Source organism: Borostomias antarcticus, assembly GCF_949987555.1.
Source record: "Borostomias antarcticus genome assembly, chromosome: 14".
NCBI lineage: Eukaryota > Metazoa > Chordata > Actinopteri > Stomiiformes > Stomiidae > Borostomias > Borostomias antarcticus.
In genome coordinates, this window is record NC_140247.1 from 14,496,744 (window position 1) to 14,508,708 (window position 11,965).

At 49.9% G+C, this 11,965-nt stretch overlaps 1 protein-coding gene across 1 annotated transcript in view; it reads left to right on the top strand.

Moving 5' to 3' along the window:
* stx1b (syntaxin 1B) overlaps positions 1–11,449 on the top strand; it is a gene marked incomplete at both ends in the record, with an annotated part of 49,913 nt that extends 38,464 nt beyond the window's left edge. The window contains 6 exons of the mRNA XM_084448784.1: positions 2,362–2,435; positions 6,593–6,701; positions 7,995–8,068; positions 9,351–9,488; positions 10,863–10,973; positions 11,369–11,449. Of these exons, the coding sequence (XP_084304910.1) occupies positions 2,362–2,435; positions 6,593–6,701; positions 7,995–8,068; positions 9,351–9,488; positions 10,863–10,973; positions 11,369–11,449 (587 nt within the window). The remainder of the gene's footprint in view (positions 1–2,361; positions 2,436–6,592; positions 6,702–7,994; positions 8,069–9,350; positions 9,489–10,862; positions 10,974–11,368) is intronic.
* Between the last annotated feature and the right edge of the window lie 516 nt (positions 11,450–11,965).

Below are 11,965 nucleotides of genomic sequence, written 5' to 3' on the forward strand. Positions count from 1 at the left end.
ACCATAGCAGGTCTATCCCTGGACCACAGCAGCCCTATCCCTGGACCATATGGGTCCTACAATATCTCTTCTCTCTCCTGTGAGAGATAAGCTCCGCCCCCTTCTCATCCATCCGGGGCGTTTAACCAGCACGCCGGTCGCCCCTGATCAATGTCCTCCACACCGGCCGCGCTGAGTATTGATTGGCTGGGAGACAGGTGGGGCCTTGTTTAAGACCACATTAGAGACCCCCCCCCCCCTCCACCGCCCCCCCCCCCCACCGCTGCTTTGTAGATGAGCTGAGTCATCATCATGCGGGTTAGAGAGACGCTGGGCACGCAGCCAGGGAAACGCCCCCCTCCCCCCCAGTACAGTGGACACACTGTACTGTGTATAATATGGATATAATGAAATATAGGCGCTCTTATGTCATGTACCCTGCAACTTATTTATTTGCATCCTCCTCCGTGTGCGGATGCAGCCTCCCACACCCCCCCCCCCCCCACACACACACACACAGATACCAGATAGTTCACCACAGAGAGAGAGACCAGATAGTTCACCACAGATTTTTCTACATACCAGGATGTAATCGACCACTGCTCTTCCCTTGGTTGATACTGAGCTAAATTATCATTAAGGGGAGATATTCTTCCATTCACAATACACAGTGCTATTTGTATTTGTAAATAGCATCAGAGCTAGTGTTCAGGGGGGCTTATTTTACAGTTTGTGAAGCACGTGTCTGTAAGCACCCTCTGGTTCAGCTGTTGGGTGAATCCTCAAGCCTCTCACACCGCCGTGCACAGTCTTGGCTCCACCAGCCAGAGAGGCGGGGCTTACTGAGACCTCGACTAAAGAGGCGGGGCTTCCGGCGGCGGTGGAGGAGGTGTGGGCGGGTCCTGTGGGAGCCGAGGATTGTTATCTGTTCTGAAGTCTGGCCGTCCTTTGAAGGCAAACAGGGAGGGAGCCAGCATGCTTCTCCAGGGCTCATCCACCCTCCCACTCTACCTCTCTCTCTCTCTCTCTCTCTCTCTCTCCTCTCTCTCCCTCTCTATCTCCCTCTCTATCTCTCTCATTCACCCACTCTCTCTCTCTCTCCCTCTCTATCTCTCTCATTTACCCACTCTCCCTCTCTCTCTCTTCTTCTCTCTCTCCCTCTCTATCTCCCTCTCTAACTCTCTCATTCACCCACTCTCTCTCTCTCCCACTCTCTCTCGCTCTCTATCTATCTCACTCTCTATCTCTCTCACTCTATCGATCTCACTCCCACTCTCTCTCTCTCTATCTATCTCACTCTCCCACTCTCCCTCTCTCTTTCTCTCCCCCTCTCTCTCTCTCTCTCTCTCTTTGTCCCTCCCACCATCTCTCTCTATCTATCTCTCTCTCCCACTCTCTCTCCCACTCTCTCTCCCACTCTCTCTCCCACTCTCTATCTATCTATCTATCTATCTATCTATCTATCTATCTATCTATCTATCTATCTATCTATCTATCTATCTATCTATCTATCTCACTCTCCAACTCTCTCTCCCACTCTCTCTCTCTCTCTCTCTCTCTCTGTCTGTCTCTCTCCAACTCTCTTTTTTTCTCTCTCTCCCACTCTCTCTTTTTTTCTCTCTCTCCCACTCTCTCTTTTTTTCTCTCTCTCCCACTCTCTCTCGCTGCCTGTGCTCAGTTACATCACTCACACACGCACACACACTTGCGTGTGTTCAGAGGCTCCTCTATCAAAGGAAATAAACGTTCATAGAATGTTAATAGAATGTTGGGGTCCGGGCGCAGTGCAGCCGCAGCCGAGCGGAGAGCCAATCAAATCCGCCGCGCAAGGCGGGGTCAGAGGGCGAGCTTAACCTATGGCAGCCGAGGACGATCGGCGTGCCCTTGAACAAGGCCCCGCAGTGGTTGTACGGAGACACCGACAGACAGACAGCCAGAGGAGAGACCGACAGACAGACAGACAGTGGAGAGACCGACAGACAGACAGCCAGAGGAGAGACCGTCAGACAGACAGCCAGAGGAGAGACCGACAGACAGACAGACAGTGGAGAGACCGACAGACAGACAGCCAGAGGAGAGACCGACAGACAGACAGCCAGAGGGGGGCAGATGGAGATATGGGGGGAGACAGCAGAGCGGCACAAAGGCTCTCTTTGTGGAGAGAGAGACATATTGTGAGGTTTCTATACGGTTCTATTGACAGCTCGCCCCAAAGCCATAGAACCTGTCACAAAAGCCAACAGCTCCCAAGACGATATGACGCGTGTGCTGGATATCTGCTCCGGGTTGTGTGTGTATCGAGCTGGGAGGCTCAGCTCCTCCGTCGTTCTGATGGTGTCTGCCTTCTTCTTCTTCTTCTTCTTCTTCCTCGTTCCCACGCAGCGATCGAGCAGAGCATCGAACAGGAGGAGGGGCTTAACAGATCCTCCGCAGACCTGCGAATCCGCAAGACGCAGGTGAGCCCCGCCCACCACAACAGGACACCTGCGCCCCCCCCCCCCCACACACACACACACACCAACCTACCTACCTACACACACACACACACACCTACCTACCTACCTACATACACACACACACACACACACATACCTTCTGTACCTCCCCCCCCCCCCCACACACACACACACACACAACATAGCTTCCGGGCGCTGTATCCCTGAACAATAGGTGGTACGCTAAAGTCAGGTGAGGTCTGGTGTGACAGGTATCTGGATAGAGAGAGACTCACACCAGGCATGCGTCAGTCTACAGGCAATCAGTCTACAGGCAGTCAGTCTACAGGCAGTCAGTCTACACAGCCTGAAGGTTCTATCATCAGGGCCCAGTATTTCACAACATTTCATCTGGATCAGAATGATCTTGTAGTTTTTGTCCTGATTTTAAAAGAATTAGGATCACTCTGATCCATATACCACAAGATCAGGATTACAGAAACTGGATTTGCAGTCTTTGGATAGGCCTCCGTTGGTCAAAGTAATACATTTCATTGACACAGACTTGAAAATTTTGGGAAGTGTAAATCAGCATATTATTCATTCATTTAGCTGCATTAGTACACAATACATAGGCCAGGATTGTATAATTTGGAGCTGGTCATAGCCATCTGTATGGTCTAACTATTCTACCCTACAAAGGCAAAAGACCTTAACTTCGTTTTTGGTCGAAAATGTGGACAAATAGTGTGTTGTCTTTGCCATAACCTCCAAAAGAGCAAAAGAACCAAGTCAGAAGGTCTTAACATCAGTTAAGGTTGTTTGTCTTGGCTTCCCGGCACTCTGAAACATTACAGTTGAATTATGGGACTCTGCCTTTCTTTTGCTGTGCATCATATATTCTATTTGTGTTCATATTACATTAAGCCTAATTGTGCCTTGATAGCTAGATTTTATGTAGATGTTATCATTATTATCATATCATCATTGATTCAAGTCAAGTCAAGATGGCTATGGGGATCTGGTGAGGAGAGAAACAGAGAGAGCAGAGAAACTGATCTCTCTAGCTGAGGAGATTAGCAGATTAGACTGACCTTGCTTCAACAGAGGGAAACAAAACTTCGTATTCGCCTCTTAGAAGAGAGGCTGAAAGATGATGGCATTGCAGTTTCAGATGAAGATGTGTGACATTCTTGTACACTTACCTATTTTTCTAAGGGCTTGGATTTTTGGGGGAGTGTTAATTGAAAGTATTTAATTGGTTAATTATTTAATTTAGAATGGATATTGTTTCGGCACGGTCTGTGTTAGGCTACTTTAATATGCAATCATTGAATAAAATAATGATTAAATATGTGCCATGTATCCTACATGTCTCTACATCCACCTTGAATCCACGCTTGCTCCACCCTTCCAGTGGGATCAGGATAATCCAGATTTTTAGCATCAAAACTATCCTAATCTCCACCTTTGAATTTTTAAATACCCAAGAACAACATTTGATCAGGATTCTGGGTAGGATTGGATTACCAAATCCATATCCCAATTTAGGAGGATTGGGATCACATATCCTGGTTTGAAACCCAATTTTGAGATTTAATCCTATCCTGATCATTCTGATCCAGATGGAATGTTTTGAAACACTGGGCCCAGGTTCTATAAGCAGGTTCTATCCGCAGGTTCTATTAGCAGGTTCTATCAGCCCTGACAGGTTGAGGGGAGAACTTCCAAGGTTGTCTTGAGATAAAATTGCACCATTTAATATTCCAGTATTATGAATATGACATGCTACAGTGTGGTGCAGTGTTTATCTACTGGCATGACTGTAGCTCATCTCCACTAACGTGATCTCTTCCCTAGCCTACTGAAGCCTGGTGAAATATGTGTTGCACAGACATGGCTATGCTGTTTACATTAAGGTTTAGATTTTTTGAGTGATGCTAATGGTTAACGTTCTTGAACGTGTCCTTTTCAAAGGCAGATCCCTTCCTCTCAATTCCACCGGTGTGACGTGGTCATTTGTAATTCCGATGTGCGTGGGACCAATGTTATCTGGAGGTGACCAGAGAGGACACGCTGTCTGTCTGCAGGCTGTCTCTCACTGTTGACTCCCCACCACCTGGTCCTCTGGATGAATCACTGCTGCTCACATCTCCCCCTCCCCCCTCCTCCTCCTATCCTCCTCCCAGCTCTGCTAGTCTCCTCCTCCCTCTCCTCCCCCCTCTCCTCCTCCCTCTCCCCCCTCTCCTCCCCCCTCCTCAGCTCAGCTCTGCCCGTCAACTCTTCCATCACCTCCTCCATCCTCAGTGTCCTCCTCTCTCCTCCCTCCTCAAGCCAGCTCTGACAGTCACCTCCTCTCTCCTCCTTCTCTTCCTCTCTCCTCCCTCACCTCCTCTCTCCTCCCTCACCTCCTCTCCTCCCTCACCTCCTCTCTCCTCAGTCACCTCCTCTCTCCTCCCTCACCTCCTCTGTCCTCCCTCACCTCCTCTCCTCCCTCACCTCCTCTCTCCTCCCTCACTTCCTCTCTCCTCATTCACCTTCTCTCTCCTCCCTCACCTCCTCTCTCCTCAGTCACCTCCTCTCTCCTCAGTCACCTCCTCTCTCCTCCCTTACCTCCTCTCTCCTCCCTTACCTCCTCTCTCCTCATTCATCTCCTCTCTCCTCAGTCACCTCCTCTCTCCTCCCTCACCTCCTCTCTCCTCCCTTACCTCCTCTCTCCTCATTCACCTCCTCTCTCCTCAGTCACCTCCTCTCTCCTCCCTCACCTCCTCTCTCCTCCCTCACCTCCTCTCTCCTCCCTTACATCCTCTCTCCTCATTCACCTCCTCTCTCCTCAGTCACCTCCTCTCTCCTCATTCACCTCCTCTCTCCTCAGTCACCTCCTCTCTCCTCCCTCACCTCCTCTGTATCCTTGCCTGCTTCACTGCATCCGCCCACCTGCCTCAGCCTCTGTTCTGGCGCTGGTCCTGCCTACAACTCCCAGGATCCTCTGCTCTGGCGCTCATCCTGCCTAGTACTCCCAGGATCCTCTGCTCTGGCGCTGGGTCCTGCCTACTACTCCCAGGCTCCTTTGCTCTGGCGCTGGTCCTGCCTGCTACTCCCAGGATCCTCTCCTCTGCTCCCTGTGTTCAGCCTCGCTTCTCCCTCCGTTCCCCCTCCAACATCCATCACATTTAGTTCAGCCGCTAACCGCCTCCCTCCCTCCCTCTCTCTCTCCCTCCCTCCCTCCCTCCCTCCATCCCTCCCTCTCTCCCTCTCTCCCTCCCTCCCTCCATCCCTCCTTCTCTCCCTCCATCCCTCCATCCCTCCCCCCCTCCGTCCATCCCTCCCTCCCTCCATCCCTCCTTCCCTCTCTCCCTCCTTCCCTCCCTCCCTCTCTACAGTAGCTGCTGTTCTTGGTGGAGCCTGTCTCCCCAGGACACCACTCTGTCTGTCTGTCTGTCTGTCTGTCCCCAGCCAGGGCTTGTCAAACAGTCAGGCAGAGAGACAGACAGGCATACAGACAGGCATGTAGACAAACAGGCAGACATGCATGTAGGACGGACAGACAGACAGACAGACAGACAGACAGGCAGACAGGCAGATAGGCAGGCAGTGAGACAGACAGGCAGTGAGACAGACAGGCAGACAGCCAGGCAGTGAGACAGGCAGGCAGTGTGACAGACAGGCAGTGAGACAGACAGGCAGTGAGACAGGCAGGCAGTGAGACAGACAGGCAGTGAGACAGAGCCCCAGGCACGACCGGGCCCTGGGCCCCCCTGACAGAGCCACTCTTGCTTTGACCCCTGGGTTATTCTCGGCAGCAATTCGATGACACGTCTCTACTGTGTTCGCTCACTCTCTCCCCCTGGTGGGTGCAGAGACCACTGCGCCCGGGTGATGGCTTTGCAGCATCAGCACTATACTTCCGACGCAGCAGCCATGATGGGGGGGGGGGGGGGGGGGTCTCAGTCTCTCACTCTCTCCCGACTGCGGAGAGGCCGCCGCCGCCTCCTCCGTCAACACCCCCGCCGATCAGCGATGGAAACGCTCCGATGTACACGACCAGAGCATTAAACGCTGGCCCCAATGCTACCGCGCCAGTAGCCACTCCCTGCTAATGTGTTTGTAACACTCTCTGCCTGTGTGTGTGTGTGTGTGTGTGTGCGCGCGCGTGTGTGTGTGTGTGCGTCCCGCAGCACTCAACGCTGTCACGTAAGTTCGTGGAGGTGATGACTGAGTACAACACCACGCAGTCCAAGTACAGAGACCGCTGCAAGGATCGCATCCAGAGACAGCTGGAGATAAGTGAGTACACACACACACACACGCACACACACGCACGCACGTACGCACACACACACACACACGCATGCACGTACGCGCACACACACGCACACACACACACACCTAAACCTCTAGTTATACCCAGGTGTAACGGCTAGTCTGGTGACACCGTGACAGTATTGCACACGATGATGTGACCCGTGCATCTGTTGCGCAACGCTGTCTGAGTTCATTCATCTGCTTATGAATAAATTAATGAATGAATGAATCAATCAATCCTGAATCAGCACTACAGGACTACTAACACATCAAGTGTGTCCACGATCGGTCTGTAATACTATAGACTGATCATGTACATACTGTATACACAGACACAGAGATACTAAGTATTATATGCACAACGTTCGCGAGGTTGGTAAAAGGCTCTATTTGACAGATGACTTTACAGACGCAAAATTCCTAAACCAATGAAATCCAAGAGATTTATTGGCTGGTGATGCATCAAGAAGACTCGTCAGGCACTATTATTATTAACAGTAACATCATGAAAGGACATTATGGACATATGATACCGCAGAGGGTTACATTAATATCATACAGCACACGGAAAGAAGAGTTACAATAGTGTGAAAATACACACACTCGCACGCTCACGCGCGCACACACGCGTGCGCACACACACGCACACACACGCACACACACGCACACACACGCACACACACGTAAACACAACGTTGTCGTTTTTCTCAGACCCAGCAACCTTGACAGAAGATAGTGTGCTTATTTTATCGTTGTATTACCAAAACACAGGCCCCCCATGGGCAGACTCCAACCTCTCAGACACTGTCGCGTTTATGATACACAAACCTCATGTTGTTTATCAATACCCAAACAAGACTGAACACCTATCAGCTTGTTTATATACCCAGACAAGACTGAACACCTACTGAATCAGCTAGCTAGTGGATAACAAAGACCCCATTGATTGTGGAAGATTATGGGCTGTAAAAAGAGAATGAAGAAAAGAATAAGGGAACGGGCCATAAGTGATGACATCATTTGTTGGAAGATAAACGGCCGACTTAAATGAGAGCCTCGGTTTCAGAGCAGCAGCACCAGAGTGGAGAAGCGTGTTGATTTAAATAATTAAACCTTAAAAGTGCACCAGGAAGGGGATTAAGAGGAGACGTTGCTCGGCTGTAAACATTTGGTTTCTGTTCTGTTCTGCCCGTTTGTGTGTGTGTGTGTGTGTGTGTGTGTGTGTGTGTGTGTGTGTGTGTGTGTGTGTGTGTGTGTGTGTGTGTGTGTGTGCAGCTGGGAGAACAACCACCAATGAGGAGCTGGAGGACATGTTGGAGAGTGGCAAGCTGGCCATTTTCACTGATGATGTAAGAAGTGCTCCTGACCCCTGCTGGTGGAGACCGGCCACAGAACACCACACACACTGACCGCACACCAGCACGCCCTGCTAGAGGCCTGGCCTCAGAACACCACACACACTGACCGCACACCAGTACGCCCTGCTAGAGGCCCGGTCTCAGACACCACACACCAAGGTTATTATAGTTAACGAAAACTAACTAAAAAACGAAAACTAGGTGGGAAAAACATTTTAGTTAACTGAAATAAAAAATAAAAACTAGTCTTTACAAAAAAAACGATAACTAACTAAAACTGTATTGTGTGTTTACAAAACTAACTAAAATAAACTTAAATTATTGAGAAAATGTCCTTAGTTTTAGTCTTTTTCATTTCATACATAAGCCTACTATTTTGGGTGGATATGAAATATATCCTCCATTTTTCTTTAGCTGTGCCCCTGCGCAAAAGTAACCTGACATGCGCCAGATGGTTTGTTTCACACAGAATGAAATAATGTGAGCTCACAAGATCAGGATGGTCTCACAAGGCTAGCGCAGAAGAAAAAAAAACTAAAACTAATACTGAAACTAATAAAAACTAAACTAAAACTAAGCATTTTCAAAAAATAAAAACTAAACTAAACTAGCAAACCTGCTTTAAAACTAATCAAAACTAAACTGAAATTTAAAACAAAAAGTTAAAAACGATATAATAATAAAAACAAATGAAAAAAGCAAAACTATTATAACCTTGCCACACACACTGACCGCACACCAGTACACCCTGCTAGAGGCCCGGCCTCAGAACACCACACACACTGACTGCATAACAACATTCCCCGTGCATAGATAGATACAGCTTCTTCATCTGTTAATTATTGTGTTATAGATGTGTTATAAACGTGTGCCCAGGTATAACACATCCATTAACGTAACTGTTAAATATAATAAAGAAATTAACTTAAAGCTGCATGAGATAACTTTTTTATAGTTAAATATTCAGGCTTTTCTGCTAATAGTTTATGAATTGGCCTTAGCAAGACCCACAAAATCATTTTTGTGACATGAGACCACATGAGACCCTGTGAATTTATTATTTTAGAATTTGAGTGTACTGGCTAGCACTCTGTTCTGCTAGTGTACTGCAGTTTTTATCGTGGCCAGAGGGGCCGCCAAAGTGCCGAGTTATCTCACGCAGCTTTAAACCCGCCTCGCTCTTTGACGTCCTCACACTCTTCCTCACGCTCCTCTATCTTTTTCTGTCTTTCTCCGTCAACCCCTCCCTCCCTCCCTCCCCTCCGCCCCCCAGATCAAGATGGACTCCCAGATGACCAAGCAGGCCCTGAACGAGATCGAGACCCGGCACACTGAGATCATCAAGCTGGAGAACAGCATCCGCGAGCTGCACGACATGTTCGTAGACATGGCCATGCTGGTGGAGAGCCAGGTGAGACTTCAATCAAATCAAATCAAACTTTATTTGTACAGCGCATTTCATACACAGAGGCAACACAATGCGCTTCACAGAGAGGAAGCGAGAGGAGAAAGAACATAACATACAGTACATAATATACAGTACAATACTGAATGAGGCGGAGCGCCGTCCACAGAGGCGCATTACAGCGACATCACAGCAGATTTCTTTATTTTACAGTCGAGTGATAAACGGCGCATATTTTGGGGAAGTAGGAGAATCCACCTCGTGGCGTGGGCAGGGGGGGCTTGACCACCCCCGAGGTGCGTGGGTAATCGCGCTCAACGGTCCAGAGAGAGCGAGCTCACGTGCGGTCGGTCTCGGTGTCAGCGGTGGCAGGTGGCGGGGGGGTAGGGGTCAGTTCAGATGGAGGATGAGCGGATGTCCGCTACGCCGGTTCCACGCCGGTTCCACGCCGTGTTCGCTCCGCAGAGAGCGGCTCTGGAGCTCCGGCGCGCCGGTCGCCGGGTCAGAGCTCTGAGGCGGCGTTTCCCTCCGATCAGACGTCTGTATTAACAGCGCGTCTGGCCTTTTATGCTTGCTTTGCGAATACGCCTCAGTCTTGAATCTATTCAGCCCGTTCAGTTTAGAGTTCTCTCTTCAAGACTTCCTCAATTATGGAACCGCCTCTGGCTATGAGGGGTATATGGCTGCTAAGTTTAGCTTCTGCACTACGAATCCTCAGCGAGGGGCGTTGATTATCTCCAGCTGAACGGCGAGGAGAAGGAGGAGGAGGAAAAGACTTTCCAGTGACCGTGTTTCTCTGAGAGGCTCTCCTCCTCTCTCCTCTCCTCTCCTCTCCTCTCCTCTCCTCTCCTCTCCTCTCCTCTCCTCTCCTCTCTCCACCCCCCCTCTCCCCTCCTCTCTCCCCCCCCCTCTCCTCTCCTCTCCCCTCTCCTCCCCCCCTCTCTCCTCTCCCCTCCTCTCCACTCCCCTTCTCTCTCCCCCCCTCTCCTCTCCGCCCCCCCCCTCCTCTCCCCTCCTCTCTCCTCCCCCCCCTCTCCTCTCCTCGCCATTTCAGTAATAGCTTAGTGCTGTATGTGGTTATTAGGCATTATGATCTCATAATCACATTTCCTTTGTCTGCCTTCTAAACAATGACCACGTCCTGTCCTGTCCCAGATGAAATGCAGGAATAAGTCGTCCTGTGACAGAACCATGTGAGTGATGTCAGTCGGGGTAAATGAAGGGTCCCGTCGCTCTGGGCGACCAGACGGACGGGGGACTATTGGATCAGGGGTGTGTGTGGCCGCCGGGGCGGAATGGATCAGCCACCGGCCCGAGAGCGCCGCTCTGGGGTCTGTCACGCCGCTGACGCTGTGTGTGTGTGTGTGTGTGTGTCGACAGGGAGAGATGATTGACAGAATTGAGTACAACGTGGAGCACTCTGTGGACTATGTGGAGCGAGCCGTGTCCGATACCAAGAAGGCTGTCAAATACCAGAGCCAGGCCCGCAAGGTAACACACACACACACACGTGCATGCATGCACACACGCCCACGAACACACACACACAAACACGCACACACACACACACACATGCATGCATGCACACACGCACACACACACAAACACACACACACACACACATGCATGCATGCACACACGCACACACACAAACACGCACGCACACACACACACACACACAAACACGCACACACACATGCACACACACATGCACATGCATGCATGTATGCACACGCACACACACAAACACGCACGCACACACACGCATGCATGCATGCAAACAAGCACACACACACACACACACAAACACACACACACACACACGTCCTGCTCTGTGTGCGCTGGTGTAACCACCCCCCCCCCCCCGTGTCCCCGCCCCCCTGCAGAAGAAGATCATGATCATCATCTGCTGTGTGATCCTGGGCGTGGTCCTGGCCTCCACCATCGGGGGCACGCTGGGCTTCTAGAGACCCCCGTCCACCACCACCTTCACCGAGACCGCCGGCCAGCAGAAGAAAACAACAAACAAACAACAAACAAACAAACAAACAAACACAGAGAGAAAACTATCATCCAATACGAGATAAGGAAAACGTTCTAAAGGGGTTGGGTGGGGTTGAAAAAACAAAGACAAAAAAAAGAAAAGAAACAAAACCGACATTACATTATAGCTGACTAAATACTTAACGTATACAAAAAGATATTTACAATGTACATGTAAATGTATTGAACATAGGAAGCAGCACACGGGTTAGCTACCTGTAAAGAAATATGACGTAAAAACACATTTTCTTTTATGTATTTCTTTTTTTTACTTTTCTTTTTCGGGGAGTCTCCAAGACAGTGCTGATGACTGCTAAAATTTGTGTGTGTTCCAGCAAAGCAAGTTTACCCAGAGGGCATTTCAGAGCTAGTTGCACAAAACTGAGGCGAGTAGGACAGATGGGTGGAACTTATTTCATAGCTACAGTACAACAATCACC